Genomic DNA, 20,020 nt, shown 5'->3' with positions numbered 1-20,020 from the left:
TTTCTGTTACTGGGAAAACCTTGGGCTTTGACAGTGGCTTACACAGAAGCAGACCCAAAGACCTCAGAGAAGACAAAGCAGATGGAGCAAGCAGTGTTCCACTGGCTTGGTCTTTTATTAGAGCTGGGAAGTGGCATCCATCAGCTCAGCTTGAAGGAGGTGATCTTGAAGCCTCCCATGATGTTCATGTAGTTGATCTTGCGGTAGCTGTGCCGGTTGGGGAAACACACTTCATGCCCATCTGGTAGTTTCACACGGAATTTGTCTGTCAGCATTTCAATGAGGAACTGGGAAAGGGAATTGAGGACAAGGAGGGTATTCAGAGGTCAGCATCTAAGCAAAAGACCTGACTGAGAGGGTCAAACCTGTTCTCTATAACCTTAATCAAGATGCTGGGGGTTGAGCTGAGGGTGATTCAGGAAATGAGCACTTGATATCAAAGGTCTAAGCTGGTATACAAACTATGATTTGGGGACAGGATCTCTCCTGAGACTGTTTCACCTACTGAGATTGTAAACTCAGAGCAGCTAAACCCAAGTATGTCTTTACATGTCTTTATGGAATGTATATGTACATGTACACATGGAATGTATATGCCACTGTACTGCTTTGAACAGGGCAGATTAAACCTGACCCCCCAATGCCCTCAGCAGCTCACTGGGACCTGGAAAAAGGAACTTTACTGATAAACACACAAGCAGACAGGACGAGAATGCATCACTGATCATTGCAAACCAAAGGGAATGTTCTCCAAAGCCATCAACTCACTACCCCCTCCCCAAGAGCCCATCATGCCTGAGGAAACAAGCTTTCTCTCCACAGCAATGGAAACTGGACTTCTCCTAAATTCAGCCCTGTCAACAACTTGGGACATCAGATGGGGTGAGACAGCAACTAGGACAGCATCCCTGGCAGGAGAAGAGAGAGGACAGATTGGCAGCGTGGATCCAGGAGTAGGGAGGACAGAAGAGCTGATGGAGAGGTTTTTGGACGTTGCTCCAAACTCTGGGTTGCCTTAAAGCCTGTGTTTACACAGGATGGAATTAGGGAGAGAAATAAGGTAGAGAGCAGAAAGATCTTGCTCCTTGGAGACTCCTTTTAACTTCATACATGCCCCTGGTACACTCACCTGATGGGCAGGTAGGGGGGTCAGGAAGCACTTACAAAGCCTGAGACAGACAGGGCTCACACAAAGTTCCCAGAAGCAGCATTGGGATTTTGAAGGAGGAGTGGAAATGATAATCAGGACCAAAAACCAGAGGATAACAGGCTGTTGTGAGGAAGCATGAAGTATTGGATGGGACTGGGAAAACGAGGGTATGGGAATCTGCTAACCAGATTCCCCACCACATGCACACCCCCCAACACCCAGCACACACTCCTCACCTTGACAGTGCAGCCCCTGAAGAAAGAGAAGTGGTTGTCACGATGCTCTTTCTGCCACACATTGGAGCACTTGGAGTTACAGACAATGACAGACTCATTGAAGCGGGGATTGAAATGAAGTGCCAGATCTTGTAAACTGGAGCCAAGATTGATGCTGAAGCTGTGGACGAACAGGAGGAAGGTCAGCAGCATGCACAGGAGAGGGTCTTGGAAGACTTGAGATCCAACACACATCTCTGCACCCAGTTCCTCCATCAGCATGGCAGGTGGTGGCATAGGGGTTCCTCTAGCACGGATATGCTCACACATTTTGTATCTGGGGACCTTGGAAAACCACCTACCTCTACAGCCCACCTTCAATCCTGGTAAGTCAAGATGGTTTCTTTGTACTTACCCAGAAGTATCAGCAGATATTTTGCCCTTGATCTTCAGGGTGTTCCCAGGCTTCATATCGAGGTTTAAGATTTCAAATGGATCCTAAGGCAGAGAAAAATAATCTGTGAGGCTCCTTCAGCCATTCTTCCTCAGCCCCCGTAAGTGAGAGGGTGTTGCTTGGAGAAGGTGCCCCAGCCAGGTGAACATCTACTGCTCTTAGCTGGTGCTCCTCTCATGGCCAAAACACCTCCATGCTGGAGGTCTTGCATGAGCTTCTCTCACAGTGAGGAAAGAGTGGGCCGAGTGAAGCCCACAAGAGAGAAAATACATCAGAGAGAGGAGATGAAAACAGGCTTGTCCTCAGCAGAAGGAAAGAAAAGCATGACAGCAGAGGTACAAAGAGAGTTAAAGCAGAGGGGCATTACACAGGGTTTGGTGGAAAGTCAGTGTTGCCCAAGAAATGAAAGTGGTGAGAGTGGGTGTGACCTGCCGGCCCCTCACTCAGCCTTGCTGAGTTGAGGACCCTGGGTGACAGAGGACAGGAGCAGCAGCCCTTACAGACATCTTCCTCAGAGGGTAGAGTAACCAGGCAGGGAGGCAGTTTAGCCCTGAAATGCTTTGCACAGAGAACCTAACATCCCTAGACTTCCTTGCGGCTTACACATTAACATGCCCCTTGCCTCTGCAAAGCTCCAACGGCTGCTATTAAGCCAGAAGACTTTGATCCAAAGAAAAAGCTTCCTTATGTACACTTCTCATTAGGGACTTCAGGAGATTTAACCAATTTCCAGCCTCTTTGGTGGGCTCCCAGTGGAAGGACTACTATGCACAACCCCTAGAGGTGCTACTTCAGACACCACACAGGGCAAGCATCTTCCCAGCTGGTCATGGAGGCGTGACCACCATGTTCAGTCCTTTTCTGTGTGTAACAGCTCAGCCAAAAGAAGCATCCCAGCTCCTTCCTTTTGTGACAGGGGGCAGCTCCCAAAATCCACACCAGTACACCAAAATGGTCTACACCATCCTTCCCCACAGTGCTCTGAGGAAGGGCTCAAAGGGGCTTGGAGGAGAGGGCAACCAACACATGCCCTGTAGATGGTACAAACTATGAACAGTCCTTTGCAGGAGTGACACAGTGGCATCCCAGCTCCTTCTTTTCTTGTGGCTCTAGATTCAGCCTCAGCTGGATGGACTGCAACAGCAACATGTGGGACTCTCTGCAACCTCCCATCCAAGCCCCATCAAGACCTAAATCTTTTAGCCTGAGAAGCGATGTTTATAATGTCCAACAGCCCCATCCTCCCTAGCCCTGAGACATGGGAATGTTGTCCTTACAGAGGAGTATCACCCCTGCTGTCTTCTTCCCAGGTAAAAGCTACGATATAAGTCAATAGACAGTATCACAGATTTGTAAGTCTCCAAAAGTCAAGTGGAAAAAGGAGAAGAAGGAGAAGGTCAAGTCTCAGTAGACCAGCAGTCTCTCAGCCACCGTCCACAGTCCTGCAGAGAACAGCTGAGTGCAGCCATCCTGCTGATGCACAGCCAGCTGGTAGACAGCTTCTGCCCTTCCCCAAAACATCCTGAAGCAAGGAGAAGTGCTGATAAGCACTCCTTCCCCAGAGGTGTTTCCTATGAGCAGGTCATAAAACTCAGCAGGCTTGGGGAATTTGTTTGCTGTTGAGGACACTGAAACCATTGGTGAAATCTCCCTGGGCTGATTGTGGAACCAGCAGAAACAGGTGCTGGTGATGGTGTTTTCTGCCATTGGGTCTCTTTACCATCACGCTCTTGTGTCCACGACAAACCTGTACACACCTTCACATCACCCTGCTCCCCTGCAGCCATCCCAGGGAGAACACAGAACTGAAACCTTGTTTCCTCTGTGGTTTGTGCATAGGCACCCACGACTTTTTTCCTGAAACAAATTTTGCATATACTGCAAAGTCATTAACCCTTTCCTTATACTACCCCGTGACTAAATATCAATCAGCAGTCATTGCCTTCAATCGTTGTCTTTGTCCACAGTGGTGATGTGCACGTAGCAGACAGAGGGAGAAAAGATGGATGAAGCAGAAGGGATAATACAAGAAATCGTACTCTGAACAACTGCAATTTCAATCATTCATCCACCAAGTAAATCTAATTAACAACATCATTCGCACTAACCATGAGCCCCACCCTGTGAGTCTCAGTGATCAGACTACACACATTAAACAAGAGTTGGGGCTCCAACCTTCAAACCAGTCATTAGGTTTCATGGATTGGAGCAATTCTGCAGTTTGGTCAGCTGTTTCTTTCCTTTTGTCTCAAGCTTCTTCAATGGAAGTAGAAGCATTATAAATTCTAATACAACATTCAGTATCTGTTAAATTTAACATTCCACATACACCTTGCTTTTTAAGTAATAATGCTAACCGATTTCATAAAGCTATTTTTGACACTTATTGGACTTGCAAGTTAACTCCTCAAAAAAGATACCTTGTCCACTTGCCATATTATGTTTTCTAACGCCCATTGATGTTGTCTGATAACTAGATAAGGTGTAAAAATTATCTTAAATCCCAAAGCTAACTTTTGTCCTACCATATAATAATCTGCGGCATGTATATCAATGATCCATTCTCAGCTGTGTTCAGGAGAACTCAGCTCTCATCATGTCCTTCCCACCAATAAATAATGACAGACACGATTTGGGCAAAAGGATAGGAGTACCATCCCACATCTTAGACCAGCGTGCTGAGTTAGGCTTAACTGCAAGTTAAAACTTTCCATCAGAACATCCTCAAGCTAATCCAAGTGGTGCAGGATAGCTGCTCATCCTACAAGTCCAGGTGTTGTTACAGTCCATCAAGTACATTTGGGGAGGTGACAGGATCAGAATGTTCTTTTATAGGTAGTAGGTGCAAGGGATTCCAGAATACTGAACCCGTTGGATGTGGGCCCAATGTGTCTTGAAATGAGCCACAGAATTACACAGCAGGTCTTGATTTTTAAATCCCATAGAGGAGCATCCCCAACAGGTACACATGCCACGTATTAAAACACATATCGAAAAATCTATAGGTAATGCTCCTGCCCTGCTGGGTATTTCTACATACCACAAAAAATAACTTTTAAATATATGGTGCTTCATAATAATCCGGTTGTTTTAGCAGATGAAAAATGGGATCAGAAGGGAAATATTGACAAGGAATCCTATTAGTCGGGGATTTGGGACATCCCTGGTAATAGCGGACTTCCCCTGATCATCCCAGGTAGATCAATCTCTTCAGAGTTTAGTGAGGAGATGGCTTCCGGATGTGATGCATTACACATATTCCAACTCTGAAGTCCCTCTGTGTTATTGTAGTATGCAAAATATGTATCACTAAGTCTCACTTGGTGTGGGAACCAGGGGCATTCAAAAACCGTAGATATTCCCTCAATTAATAGGTAATGGGCCCTCCATTTCAAAGGTAATTTACTCTCTAACCACCAAGGAATAGGTACCAGAATATAAGATCATTTCCATAGTGGGGGTTCACTTAAATTGACTGGTAGATCGTGAGTGTTACAAAAAATCTTGGGCCCTACTCTGCTGATGTAGGGAAAGCTACACTTATTCCTTGGTCTGTTCGATTCTAAAGACACACAAATCCCAAAACTCCCATATGAGGTTGATAGAATTAGCACTTCTGTCCCCTGGGGTTGATTTCCCCGTTTCAGCAGTGGACATATATAATCATTTACATAACAGCACAAACATGCTAGTATAATAACTATTCCTACTAATAGAAAAACAAAACATATTATGGCATAAACTACAGCAGGAATTCCCTCTTCCTCCTTTTGGCACCTGGCCTTTACTTTCAAAAGATCAAATAAACAACTCAGCTCAGCTTTGAACCGGTTCAAAAGGATGGGATAATCCATTGAGTATTAATTTTATGTTCCTTATTGTGATCATCCGCAGCTATCCAGACATACTTATTCAGTGGACTTTTTAAAATCAGTAGCATTTTGGTAGTGATGATGGGAAAACTGAGTGGCTGGTTAAACTGCACAGTAATTTGTTTTTTATTTGAGGAGTAAGGATTCACTATCTGTAGGATATCCCAGGTATTCCACAGTCTTTGTAAGAATACCCATTGGAAGGAGGTCTTCTACAGATTTAGGCAAAAGCAAGCAAGCAGTAATCACTTATTTTCATTAAGTATAAACATATTAAACCAAGGCATATCTTTCCAACACAGGTTATAAATGCCACACTTGTTAACCTTAATTACTTAGTTAAATTTGTAAACAAAACTTACAGATACACACACCAATTAAAACCCCCAAAATATACTACATGTAAAAGCAAACAATCCCTGTGGACACTTGGAGTTGGTATAAAAGAATCTTCAGTCTGATTTCTAACATCCAGGATACCTATAACCTGGAAAAACCATAGAACAGAATTGCTTGGTCTCTGTCTAACCAGTGCACAGTGGGTTAAAAGGAGGGCACTATCCATCTGATACTAATTTGATGGACTTTTCAAGAAGTATCTTTTACTTCTCAAGGGTAACATAGAAAGCTTTAATTTTGTGACCAACCCGTCAACACCTGCAGTAAGGGGTATATAATCAAATCGTGGTTTAGCATTTGGCTTTGGTGTGGTGGTATAAATTTGACATACTCACTAGGGGGTTTCATCTGTCTTCCCAGAGGTCACTCCAACCCATCCTATTTCCTGGACGAATTCATACCGAGTAGGTATGTGAACTTGGTCTCTAGGTGGTTTTGCTGCTGCTGCAGCAACTTTCATGATCTTGGGCATCAGATACAAATATTTTCAGGCTATCTGGAAGGCCACAAAGGAGAGGAGTTAATCTGGCCAGATCAATGGGAGCTACTATAGGGGATCGCCTTAATTGACATCTTTCATACATTGTTTGAATACATGCTGCCTTTTGCACAGAGGCTGCCAGACCTGAGAATCCTGTAGTCTTAACAGTAGTAGGCTTTCCTCTGTCCTGTGGGTCTATGCCTCCAGCCCAGTAAGGAGGTCTGGCAGTTAATGAGTAGTTATGGTTACCTGGAGTAGTAGTTAAAAATACTTCTGCCTCATCCTCACTCAGCAAGATTTGGTCTCTGCCTGTAAGGGAAACTCACTACACATACTCAGGTTCTGATTTCCCTGGACACTTGGAATATTTTTCTTGCAATTTACCTAACTCTGTGGGGGACCAGGGAACAGTATGAACAGTAGTGTGGGCTTCTCCCTTCCCCTCACCATCAGTTTCAGTTTTAATTAAAGGCCAAACTTTTACTAGTGCTGGGATAGGGTCAAGGTCTTCCTCTAAATCATCAGCATTGTACCAAATGTCCCCATCCCATGTTTTGGGATCCTAATTTTCTGACTTCAAAGTCATATATTCTACATCTGCAACTCTTTCAGGTGGCGGGGAGCTTTTGATTTCATTTTGCACGCAGGATAAACAAGCTACTAAAACTGCACAAATAACTTACCTTTAATGAGTAATTTACCTTTTCCTCTTCCAATTTTTCATTCGGCAGGCAAACTAGTAATGTGATCGGCTATTGCCTGTACGTTACCTCAATTAGTTTGTGCCCATTCCGACCCCAGGGGAGAGGGGTGACTATGAAACTTCTCCAGGAGAGAGAGTAAAACATTAGGCTTACACTGGTCACCGTGGGTAACCATTTTACTTCAGTCTCCCTTAGAGGCAGACAATCTGTGCCTGCCAGGCAGCAGAAAGCAGTCTCCCTCAGAGGGAGACAATTTGTAACAGTAAAAGTTTGGTGAATCTCCTTCAGAGAGAGACAGTGCCCACCAGGCAGGAAGAAGAACAGTAAAAGTTCGGAACTGTTAAACAGCACTTTGGGTCAGAGAACAGTATATCCTGTCTGTGATGCCAATTAAAATCTTATGATTTGATGTTAAAGTCCTCTGCCCAAATTAAGGTGCAAACGAGCCCAAATGCCAGTTCAACAATGCCAAATTTATTTTACAAAATTAATTGTACAGGGAAAAGAGAGAGAAAGAGAGAGAGGGAGAAGGGGAGAGATAGTCTAAGTAGAAGATAGTCACCGCCATGGATCCAGCAGCAACCCCGTTGGTCCTTCAGTGCCCTGGGCTTCTTGGTAGTGGGGTCCGAACCGGTTCACTCCGAGTCATTTTTATGCAGTCCCTTATATAGCTGAAAAGCGAAGGTACAAGTGACTTTCAGTTCCTCATTCACATGAAAGATGAGAGCAGGCATGGTTTCAGTGCTTGTCCGGGATCTATTCTGGGGGTTGTGCAAGAAAAGTACCCCAAAAATCAAGTGTCCTACCGGTGACCCCACTTACTGCACTTGTGCAATTATTCACTTGTTACGTCACATACCACAGTGAAACTTTGACATAAAAAGCAGGGCCAGAACCAAAATCTTGTTTCCTTTGTGATTTGTGCATAGGCACCTATGCCTTTTTTTCTGCACCAAGTTTCACCACCACGCCTGTTTAAGGCATATACTGCAAATGTCATTATCTCTTTCCTTACAGCTGCCCAGGAGGGAGAGCAGTAAATGTCTTTTACTTTGTCCAGTTCTGGGTTCCTCAGTACAAGAGAGTCATGGAGCTGCTGGAGTGGGTCCAGTGGAGGGCTACTAAGAAGACTAGGGAACTGGAGCATCTCTTACAAGGAAAGGCTGAGGGGACAAGGCCTGTTCATCCTTGAGAAGAGATGACTGACAGGGGACCTCATCGATGTGTATAAATATCTAAAGGGGCATGCCAAGAGTATGGAGCCAGGCTCTTCTTGGTGGTGCCAACCAATAGGACAAGAGACAATGGGTAAAAACTGATGCACAGGAAGCTCCACCTGAATGTGAGGAAGAACTTTGCTGTGAGGGTGACCAGGCCCTGGAACAAGTTGCCCAGAGAGGTTGTGGACTCTCCCTCACTGGAGATATTCAAGAACCATCTAGACATGATCCTGTGCCATGTGCACTAGGATGGTCCTGCTTGAGGAGGGAGGTTGGACCAGATGATCCCCTGTGGTACCTTCCAACCTGACCCATTCTATGATTTTGTCTGAGGGATGAGGAAAACTACCCACGCAGAGAGTTGTGCGCAGAGCCACGAGTACCGCAGACATGAGAATATGCCAAAAGGGAGACGAGCAGGAAAGAGGCATGAGCTGCTCAGAGAAGGGCCATGAGATTTTATCAAGATTACATTAACCCCCTTCTTACAATGCTCAGCAGGGGCGTTCACCCCCCTTTTATTTGCCACTGGGAACAATAGTGGGAAACCAGGCAGCAGCTCTGCCAGTGCTGGCAACTTCCTTCATCTGCTGAGTTGAACCTCCACATTGTCAGACACCAGCCCTGTGCTGATTGCCTCTCTCATGCAGGGGTATGTGCTCCCCACATAGAAAGGGGATGAGACTTTAGGGACCCCAGAAGAACCAAAATTCTCCATTGCAGTTGGAGGTGGCAATTGGGATGATGAAAGGAGGGTGGCGGGGGCAGGTTGATACTTCCCTGCTGACACTGCAAAGTAGAAAGCCTGCGGAAACAATGATAGCATGGGAATGTAAATCCCAAAGAAAGAGGAAATCCGGCTAAAGAGCATCTGCAAAAGAGGTGGAGGGTCTGTGCAGTAAGGAAAACATAAACAATAGCTGTGGAAGCTGGCAGCCACTGGTGCAAAGGATCCAGGAACCCTTCGCCCCTCAGAGATGATCCTATAATAGGGTACCAAACTGGGAGTGCCCCTCCAGGGCCCCACAGATGTTCAACCTGGCCAGAGGGCATTTGGCCTGTACTAGTGTGGGACACCCATGTTCACACCACTGACGCCAGAGGAGGATTTGCTGCATTTCCAGAGGGATGGCAGAGACCAAACAAGTAGTCACTCAGTGCGAGGGTGAGGGTATATGCAACCCAAGGGAAAGATGAGTTTCCAATAGGGAGCAGGTCTGCAATTTTGCATGGAGAAAATAAAGAAAACCCAAAACCATATTTTAAGGAGGGAAGAGATTAATTGCAATCATCTTGGCTTTCAGCCAGAAGGGTGGCAGGGCAGGTCCTCTGCAGACTATTTTCACCCCATAAAATGCAGCAGCTCTATTTGCAGAGGTCCCATACAATAGATTTCAGTGTTAACAGTCCTTCCCAGCCTTCCTGCTAGGTCCTAAGGAGATCTCAGGCCACCAGGAGCATTCATAGGATCTCGGGATCCTTGGGATCCTTCAGACAGCAGTACCTCATGTACCATAGCCTCGAGCTGCCACTTCTACCACAGGGCACCCACACAGCTGTTGAGAACAGACTGAATGCCACCCTCCCCAGCAGGCTGCCAAGATCCTCACCAGCATCATTGCTGGCAGCAGTATTTATTTTGGTTTCTCACTGGGGCAGGAGATAAGCCAGCAAGGTGTGAAGCCCTGAGGAAAACCACGGGTTTCCCCACTTCCCAGCCAAAGTAGCCAAACTGCCTCAGCTGTCAGAGGTTTCTCAGGGCCTTTTGTGGCAGGGGCAGCCTCCAAAATCCACACCAGCACACCAAAATTGTCCCTACCATCTCTCCCAATGGTGTTCTGAGGAAGGGCTGAAAGGGGCTCAGAGGGGAAGGCAGCCAACACATTCTCTCTAGACAACGTGAGCTATGAACAGTCCCCTGCAGGACCGACATGGTCATCACCAGATGTGAAGCTCAGTCCAGAAGGAATGAGGAAGAGAGGGAAAGGCAAGGCAGCCACGCCAGGTGCACGGATGTCCGTGCCACTGACCCCACATCAAACCAAGCTCTGCAAAAAGAGGAAAGAGATCGCCTTAATACCTTCGTGGAAGGCTGTGATTTCAGCTCAGTGCTAATCTGAAACCAAAGAAGCAGCACTGGAGGACAACAACATTGCAGAGGGGATAAGGTGCCTGTCCCATATTGCACTCAAGGCACCAGGGAGCCTGTGCCTTGGACGAGGCATAAGCATCTGCTCAAGGCAAAGGGAACTGGAGAGACCAACCATGCATTCTTTCTTGGGGTAGCATCTGCTCACACTGCTATTATTTCCTACAGCTTCATATAATTTGTACTCCACAGCAAGCTATTGTCCCTTTCCACTGGCTATTTATTTCCTTGAATAGCCTCTGGGGAAAGATTTCAGTGCGGGAGTAAAGAAAAAAGAAAGACTGCACACAATAAATATCAAGTAGTGACCTGATTTAAACTGTGTTCTCTGACCTCATCTGGACCCTGGTTGTGGTTCCTCCCAGCAGTTGTGATTAAGCCCTGTTTCTGCCTTGGTGTCCCTCATTCATGAGGCCTAGAGGGTGAATGCCCCCTACCTTAGAGGACTGTGGGGTGGATTTTCAGCAGCCAGGGCTCAGGACACGACTGAGAAGCTTCCACCACCTCCTGATGGAGATGCTCAGTCCTCCAGCTTCCAGTCACAGAAATTCCCAGATAGGTTTGACAGAACTGATTTCCCCTTTAGTCAAGAGGTGTTAGTTGGCCTCTCAGCAGACAGCGCTGCAACCTTCAGCCAACCGATCCCTAAGCTCTGAAAGCCAGCCAGCTTCCTAACGGAGGAAAACCAAGAGAACAAAGTGTACTTAGCCAAACTGAGGGAAGCAAGAGACTGGGTAAGCAGGTCTGTGGATCTGAAGGGCATGTACAGGAGAGGACTGTCCAGGAGATCTAGGAGAAGCCAAAGCAATGATGAGCACAAGGAAACTAGTGCCCATGAGCACTAAGCTCCTGCCTAAGAGGTTGACCAGAGAGGGGCTGCTCCTTTAGGGAAAGCACTGAAGCCTCTGCATTCAGATCAAGTAAAATGGGAAGGAACAAGGACTGGAAGAGCATCTTCCGTCACCCTTCCCGCCCCAGCTACCTGACAGTGGGAAGTATGGAAGTAGCATCCATGCTCTGAACTGGGGGCAAGAGATTAGAGGCCGTCAGCATCCAGTAGGCTCTCCACAAACATCATCCCCCTTCAGCTGTAGGGGGCAATTTCTCTTCCTTAGGATGTGGGGAATAAGGAGGAGGAAGGAAAAAGCTAGCTAAAGAACTAAAATGTGGAAAAAACCCACACCTTTCTTCAGGGCTAGGGGCAGCAGCGAAAGAGGGAACCTGCACCAAGAAAGCAGATCAAGAGCACAGGGAACAGACTCCATCAGACTCCATCTCTCTCTTCACCCTATCAGAAAGGTAGTGGTGCAAGAGTGACTGGCATCTCCCATCTCCATGGGGAGTTCAAGTGTGCTCTGCTGGATGGTTTCCATCCCCATAGCCAAGTTATGTCCTTATACCTTTGCAGGGAACCTCTCTCTCAGGCAGCTCTGAAGTCTGTGGCAACATTTTTGTATGATATGAGTTGTGCATGAGGAAGGGGAGAAAGGTGGTTCGTTTGCAAGGAAGCTGGTTCATAAGGCACCAGGGCCATGTCATCAACCCAAGCAGCCAGATGAGTCATGTCTTCTGAGTCCCCAGCTTGCCTGAGGGGCAGGAGAATGAACAGAACTGGCACAGGGTGGGGAAGGGAGGTCAGAGGACTGATTACATGCCACCCAGTTCCATTTCCAGACTTCATTTCTCTAATTCTTTCACTCATGGGTGCATGCCAGGAATGTGGGTTGTGGGAAAGGCTTTCAAAAACATGCCTGAAGATAAAAATGCACTTGTGCTGAAAGCTTCCCTACTGGCAAAGAGATGTATAGAAGGCTCACAGCTTCCCCCTCTCTGAGACTTTTGGGATCTCCCAGCTTTACCCAGATCTTCTGGATGAGATATTATTAGCTTAATGAGAAAAAGATCTTCCAAAGAGCTCTCCACAAAGGATCAGCTTCATGAGGTCTTATGCTCCACTTGCATCTTGCACTCAAAGATTAACATCTCCAACAGTTTTATCTTACCATTGAGGAAGGCAGATAGCAGCTCCCTCATCTTGCACATGATGAAATTGAGGTACAGATACCCACGTTCACATCCAAAGCCAACTCTTCTTTGCAAACCTCTGCAAGAACCTAAAAGGATGCTGTGGTCCCCTAGCTGATACAGCTGGAGTATGAGAGATGCTGATCTCTGGTCACACCATTTACTACCAGCAGGAGGTATTGAGGCATTCAGTGCCTCTGGAAAAAATTAGCCCTTGGGTGGCTCCAATTAAGTCTGAAAATCAGAGGCATTCAAAGAACAGAAGCCTTCCAACAGTGGAAGCCAGGGGACTTCCAAGATGCTCCAAGCCCAACTTTGCTGACTGCAAGGGGATCATTTCCCACAACAGAGACAGCATGAGACCAGTTGTTTGGAACTACAATAAGCAAAATATTGCACCATACACAAACGGTCCACGGGGACCTCTCTGCTCTGAGTTCCAAACAGCCATCCCAGATTCAACCCCACAGGACAGCAAAGGCATGAAGTGAGTGACTGCCGAGCCCCTGCGCACAGCACTCCATCCCACACAGGGAGAACAAGGCCACTGGCACTGCATGACTCGCTTTGAGCGTGTTTCTCACGGGTTCCAGTGCTGAGCTCAGGCAGGTTGGACAACTATGAGGACTTACAGGAACCTTTCAGACAAGCAGAATCCATCTGAGTCACACGCATGAGGCACAATGCCAAGGGTGGCTCTTCCACTGGAAAAAAAAAAAAAAAGAGAGAGAGAGAAAGAAATGCTAAGGGATAAATAGCAAGTTTTGAAAAGCCACAAGAATTAACAGCTCATGGGCTGGAAAGAATGGGAGGGAAAACAAAAAGAAAAAGTCTGTTCTCCCATGCTCACGTCACTAAAGCCAAGTATCCCTCATCCCCACTGGGAAGCAGCAAGCCACCTTACCACACATCAGCTTTGAGAGGGTCTGAACAGGCAACCTACCCTGGATCTAAGGGCATGGCTGAGGTCTGCAGAAGAAGAGGTTGTCAAGTCAAAACTATCTGTTTCTCCAAAATCAGCTTGAACAAACTCCCTTTGATGGCCCTGCAAAATGAAATAGTAAAAACCAAACCAGATGAAAATGGGAAAGAAAAGCTGCCAAAAAAAGGGAATCCAAATCCCCAAATGATTGACTCAGTGCAGGAAATGGGCATCTAAAGAGGGAACTGCAGGCATCTAAAGGAGACCTAAGAAAAGATCAGGCCCACACGAAGGACTCTGTATTCCTTTCCTCACACTTTCCAGAGAGAAGGGCACCAGAAATATTCGAACCCATGGACCTTCAGAGCAACATACAGGGAAGAGAACTGAGCCTGACCTGCTGCAAGAGCTCCAAGCACAACCAATGTCCACAGGAGGTTCCAGCTCCCACCAGCACAGGGAATGTTAAATTACTTTTTCCCTGCTTCCCAGTGAGAAGTTACATCCATAGTCTTGCTTAGAGTTGCCACCAGGTGAAGGAGCTTTCAAAGCCAGCATTAGAGCCCAGAGATCTTTCATCTCCTCAAGGTACCTAAAGGAGCGGGGCAGCAGCTGCTTGCAGCTGCTTTGCACTGTTGGGACACCTGGTCTCCCTTTCCAGCACTATACTGGGCACTAAGGGACACCCCATCCTATACAGGCATCCTGTCCCTTCTCTGGACTGCACCTGCGAACTTCTACCCCTTTTCTGCTCCACGTATCCAGTAGTACATAAGCCCTTACTTGACCACAGTGAATATTTATTCCCAACACTCATGCCAGACTGTTCGGTCTCTCTGGTTCTCTTTCCATTCCTTCCAGTGTGTGGCTTTTCTGCTGTCCTTTTATTCCTCACCACTGGCCAGAACCTGCCTGCGTCTCTAGCTGCCCCCAGGTTTCCTTGTGCCACTCTCTTCCCCTCCCCAAAAGCCCCCAGCAGCAGAGCACACACCAGGCTTTAATTGCAGTCAGATTCCTGGATGGAGAATGGTTGCTCCAGAGAGGGGAAAAGAGTATTAGAAACTAAATGCTTTAAATGCAATTCACCCCAGACTAATCTTATCATATCCCAGGCTGAATAGCCTGAAACACATTGCCAACAGACTTGCCAAGCCAGGGGATCTGATAAGGACAATGTGAGGATGACAGGCAACTGCCAGGCAAGTTCCCATCTGCAGGCAGATAGCTTATCTCTTCTGTCAAGATGGGACACACATCCACATCTGCTGCACAACAGCGGGAAAAGGCTAGTGGAGACCTGCTTTCTGCTCCTGAACATGCACGTAGCACTCCTAACAAGACCATCCCTGAGGAACATCTCTATTACTCACTCGGCCTCATTAGGAAAGGGGTGGAAATCTTTCCTGAACAGCTTTGTCAGAGACACAGCTCCCCAGAGGTCTGGCTCAGGATGAGCTGAAGAGTGCCTCGCACGAGCTCTGGACACCAGCAAGTGGCTGCTTGGCTGCAGGAGCAGCACAGCAGCAAGACAGTAGAGGGAAGAAGTCTAATAGCCCACTCTGGAATCACACTGTGACACCACTTTTAACCCCATCAACTCCCAGTGCACATCCTCCTCTGGAAATTCAGCCAGAGTGCCACTGCAGGGAAGCAAGCTACTCAAGATGCAAAGCTACTCTGATCGAGGAGGGACGTGGAAAGAGAAGCAGCCTCTGCTGGGAACGTCTCCTTCTGCATAGAGGAAAGGGCTTGGGCTGCAAATCAGGGACAGCAAAGATGCAACATGGTTGCGTCACGACCCACATGCAAACAGTGCCTTCGAAATGCCGCTGAGCTGAAGGGAACAGTGTGTTGTTTGAACACAGCCCCTCCAGGTAAATACAAAGCAGAGGCTGGTCAAACACCCCCAGAGGTGTTCACCTGATCCTTCTCCTGGCTGGGGGACATGTCTGTCGGCAACACATTAAATGGGGGATACACGAGCTCTGCCCCCATTCTGCTCCCTGAGTTCCCAAACCTGATGTAGTTTGGGGTGGCAGGGGAACCAGGACAGAGGTGTGCACACACGGGAAGCTCTTGCAGAATCGCATGCTTCATAGGCTCCTTCTGCCTGCTCAAGGCAGGAGATCCAGAGGGGCAATTTCAACACGTCTGTGTGTCCAGGCCTCTCTAATCCCCTGCATCCAGGAGCTGGTCCCCACACCCACATGATCTCATGTAATTGGGCAATGTTTTCTCATAGCATCTCTCCCACCTCTCATGGCAGTAGGTCAAATACAGTGATCCATAGCATGGGTTGTAGGACACTGAGTCACAACCCAGTGTTCAGCTGTAACCAGCAGACAGAGCATTAGCATTTCCCAGTTTCAGTCTGGCGCACACGCTCCCATCCCACACACTCACCTACAACCTGTTGCATGATATTTCCCATCTTCGAAGAGGGAAACAGTGGAAAATTAGGGGGTAAATACACAGGCTGCAGGCAACTGTACTTCAAAAGCCTGCCTTCTAAGAGACCTGGGCTTACAGGGTTTAGCTGTTTCACTCTTGGCCCCAAAAGCAAGGAGCAGAACCCAGCTCCCATTTATGGGGTTAAATGCATGGTGACAACAAGGCTCTAGGGGGAACAGTCCCCAGTCCACCCTGTCCCCCACCTGTGCCTGGGTGCTGTGGCACTGCTAGCTAGCACTGCCCAAAACCAAGGCAGGGAGGTTGGTAACAACTGCACAGCATGAGCCAACATCCTGAGGCAGTGCTTAGGCCCAGCCATGCTCCTGTAGTGCTTACTAGGACAGACGAAACCAGAGGAACTAAAAAGGAGCCTGTGAAAAGTCAGGTCCTTGGGAAATCTGCGTATGCAGACTCTGCATCTCCCTCCTCCTCCTCTTGGGTCACAGTTTTCTTTTCATTCCTAGCTTCATGTCCACCATGCCCCAGCACTGGGATCGCTCTGCCCTGCTGATCCTCACCGTCACCAACCCGTCACCAAAAGCTAAGGGCAGAAGCTGGCTGCAGTGCCAAGCGGCAGAGACTGAGCAGCCTGGATGGAGGGAGAGTGCCACCGGACTGCCTCCTCTTGCTGTTTCACAGTCCCGACTTAAGCCAGCACTGAACTTTCCTAGGGAACTTGAGGCAGCTGCAGCCAAAGCAGGATTGCTGGCAGTGAGAGATTTTCAAGCCCAGGCCAAAACCCATCTATTCAAACTCACCAGCTGCCACACTTGAGCCAGCTGCACAGCTGAGTACACGTGCATTCGGCACTGGGGCACCCTGCAGCAGGAATACCTCCTCCCTGTGCCACGTTGTGAAAGAGAGGCTGCACACGGCTGTGCCTCTGAGCTCCCCGGGCAGCTGCTACACTAAATATTCCCAGCAAACACTAAGTCACACTTTGCTGTCACCGCAATGCAGGGATGTATTCATCATCCAGGCTGGGGGATTTGCCACAGCTGGGCTCCCTGGTTTGCTTCAGGATGCCTAGTTTCCTGTTGCCAGTCTCTGCTCAGATCATGCTTGGATGCCCCTCAGAAATGCCTTTGCAGTAGGGTTTTTCTCCTTCTCCCTCCTGCTGTTCTTTAGAGCCAAACTATATCTCAGCAAAATTCATGCTCTTAAACTACTTTTTGCCCCCAATACTTGTGCTTTCTAATGATGCCCCTTCCATCTGTTAGCAACAGCACAGCAAGTGAGGGCTAGAGCAAGAATGGGTGAATCTGTTCACGTTTTCTAATGCCTCTGTTGACTCCTGAGTCCCGAGTGCACAGTATCGGTAGTGGATCTGTTCCAGTCTGGAACTGATCTCATCAGCAGTGCTGTGAATAACTCCACCGAGGCTCCCCCTTGCGGGCTCAGGGCCTGCAGTGCTCACTTCAGCCCCATAAATTTAAGCAGCTGTCTCTAACCTGGCAGGTCTTCCTCTCCCTGTTCAGGTTTTGGCTCACCAGCTACATAACCTATCAGCCCCCAAGACATGGCTATGACTAGGGCTTCCATTCTGTCAGTTTTATTCCATCACTGCCTGCTGCCAATAATGTTCCTCGGCAGCAAGAGCATTCCCACATTCTCAGAGCATCCCCTGAATGTCCTGGACTCTCTTGGGAAGAAGCTTTCAGCAACGGCAAACCCATCTGAGCCTTCTCCAGGGTGTAAGGAGGCAATTTCACTGCCCATACTGTCCAGAAGGGCACTGCTGCCAGCTCAGTCAAGGGATCGAGACACCCCTTGAGCTGCCCAGTTTGGAAGGAGAACTCAAACACCAGGAAGCAGCAAGCTGCACAGCTCACCTCTAACTCTGGTATTTGCTTCTCTCACTTGTCTTGCTGAGCCAGTTGCTCTAATGACAGAATCAACATGGAAAGGAAATTTGGTTTACCGAGGTCAAGGCAATTCCCCGAAGGAAGCAAATGCAATTACCCCCACGCTAACAACCAGGGAAACTGAGGCAGTGAGCATAGCTGAGCATTTCCCTGAGTCTTGCTCCAAGACATGCCTAATTGCAGAGATCTAGCCAGCAGGTTTTCTGATCCCTTATCCAGCATTCTGTTTCCTCATTCTGCTCCTATAGTTGTAGAAGGATGCCTTTGATCACGCAGGACAAGTCTTCCTACAGCTGAAAGGGAAACTGCTGAAAGAAATGGAAGGGAGCAATCCTGGTGGATGACTGCACACCACAAGAAAGTGCTGCATATGAAGGGAAGGAGACATTTCCTATTAGATTAAAGGAGCTCAAACCTGCTCTCCCTCTAGAGAAGTATGCAACTCTATACTTGTCTCTCTAATTGCAACCTTCCACTGGGAAAGATGCTTGAAAGTATTGCAAAAGTATGGAGATTAGCCAAGGTCAAGGAATGGCAGGGCTGTAAATCCAGAGGATTGCATAAAGAGGTGCATGGTCCGAGATGATGTCAGAAGAGGTGCTGCCAGCCTGTTCCAAGAGAGAGTAGCAGAGTTAAAACTGAGCCAACCCCCCAGGAACTGGCTGCTGCAGTCAGCCAGAGCAGGAAAACAAGAAAAGGGAACAAAAGATGACGGTACCAAGCTTCAGGAAAGTGAAAGGTCTCTGGCAGAACGCCTTGCCAAAGAAAGAAGAATGTGAAGGGGGAAAGGGAAGCTCACGTCACGGGTCAGAGCCGACAATCCAGCAGGAAACACACAAAAGCTCTCGCTGCCCCACACAAGCGCATCTGAAAAACATGGCAGGGTTTACATAAACACACACGGCAGAGAAACCAAACAAACCCTGGGACAGAGCAGGGGGTGACAACGTGGTTTTGGCTGGCTGAAGACGAGCTGATGGATGGAAAACCCCTCTCCCAGGCGACCCGGCCACTCCTGCGAGGCCACCTTCCCTTCCCGAAGGACTTGGGGCTTGGTTTGCTCGGCGATTCACCTCGAGTGCACGGGCAGCAAGAGCGTTTGCTGAGCCCGGCTACTCAGGCAGGCGCTCCCCTGCCTTCTGGTGCCCTCTGCGGGCGGCTGCTGCAAGGCCTGCCCAACTCGGGATCTGCATCCCTCTGCTGAACCTGGGACCTATATCCCTGTGCCAAACCCGGGACCCGCACCCCTCTGTCCCCGTGAGCTGTGCTCATCCAGGCCTCTGGCTTGGCGTCATCACTTTCCTCCGCATCTGGCTACAAGCTAATTATAGTTCCAGTACTTTCCCTCTGGAGCGGTGTTAATTACCACATGGAGCGCCTCACGCCGTCCAGACCTAGTTGGAAATTCCAGCTGTCGGTAAAAATAAATCGAGGGAAGTGAGAAAGCTTCTTCCTCACAACATCTAACCACTGTTACAGGGATTCAGACTCCGATCTCTCTTTCTTCTTCAGTTGCACTTAGGGTCCTTGTTATATGAAAAGCAGATGTAACCAAAGGGGAAAGAGACTCCTAAATCTATGAGAAATAAAGGCAAGGTCGCTGCTGACAGGACTGTTATGCACGAGTTCACTCGCCATTGTTTGCAACCAGCTGAAAAGTGGGTGCAGCCTTCCATTCATCCTGGACTTGGCTAACTACTGGGTGTTGCCAAAGGCAGGAAAACAAACAAGCTTGAGACTCAGACAGACCGAAACCTGAGCAAAGGAGCTGTGTAAAACACCAGCCTGCTAAACTCCTCCTTCAGAGGCATCGCTGTGGGGGGTGGAGAAGAGACATGCATGCCTTCTATGCAGATGGTACATGACCTGGAGGGCTCCTAAAGATGACTTCAGGATTCTCAGAAAAATCAAAGAGGTAGTACTGACAGGCAAGGTTGACTCATAAGATTAAAATAACCCGTGTTAAACGTGCCTGAACAGAGCAGAGGGAAGGATGTTGCAATTTTCTATGAAAGGTGCTTAAAAAGGGCTTTGTGATGAGTAAGTATTGAGTGATGCAAGGCAGTAACAGTTAAAAAAAGAACTACATTCAAGCGCCAAAATAAGTGCTTTT

General features: G+C 47.9%; 1 protein-coding gene across 4 annotated transcripts; it reads right to left on the bottom strand.

Moving 5' to 3' along the window:
• Nucleotides 1-81: 81 nt before the first annotated feature.
• Nucleotides 82-19,044, bottom strand: LGALS2 (galectin 2). 4 transcript variants are annotated; one of them, XM_017823403.1, is made up of 7 exons: nt 18,830-19,044; nt 13,613-13,714; nt 13,302-13,373; nt 7,838-7,946; nt 1,781-1,863; nt 1,387-1,546; nt 82-287 (listed from the first exon to the last, which is right to left on the bottom strand). In XM_017823403.1, exons 4-7 carry the CDS (start codon nt 7,841-7,843, stop codon nt 141-143), a joined length of 396 nt encoding a protein of 131 aa, XP_017678892.1. In that variant the 5' UTR covers nt 7,844-7,946; nt 13,302-13,373; nt 13,613-13,714; nt 18,830-19,044; the 3' UTR covers nt 82-140. The 4 variants fall into 4 exon arrangements, with proteins under 4 accessions (XP_017678892.1, XP_017678891.1, XP_017678893.1 ...); XM_017823402.1 differs by lacking the exon at nt 13,613-13,714; XM_017823404.1 differs by lacking the exons at nt 13,302-13,373; nt 13,613-13,714.
• Nucleotides 19,045-20,020: the final 976 nt, after the last annotated feature.

This window comes from Lepidothrix coronata, unplaced genomic scaffold, assembly GCF_001604755.1.
Source record: "Lepidothrix coronata isolate B3197 unplaced genomic scaffold, Lepidothrix_coronata-1.0 Scaffold102, whole genome shotgun sequence".
Taxonomy (NCBI): domain Eukaryota; kingdom Metazoa; phylum Chordata; class Aves; order Passeriformes; family Pipridae; genus Lepidothrix; species Lepidothrix coronata.
This window is presented reverse-complemented; position numbering and strand designations above follow the sequence as displayed.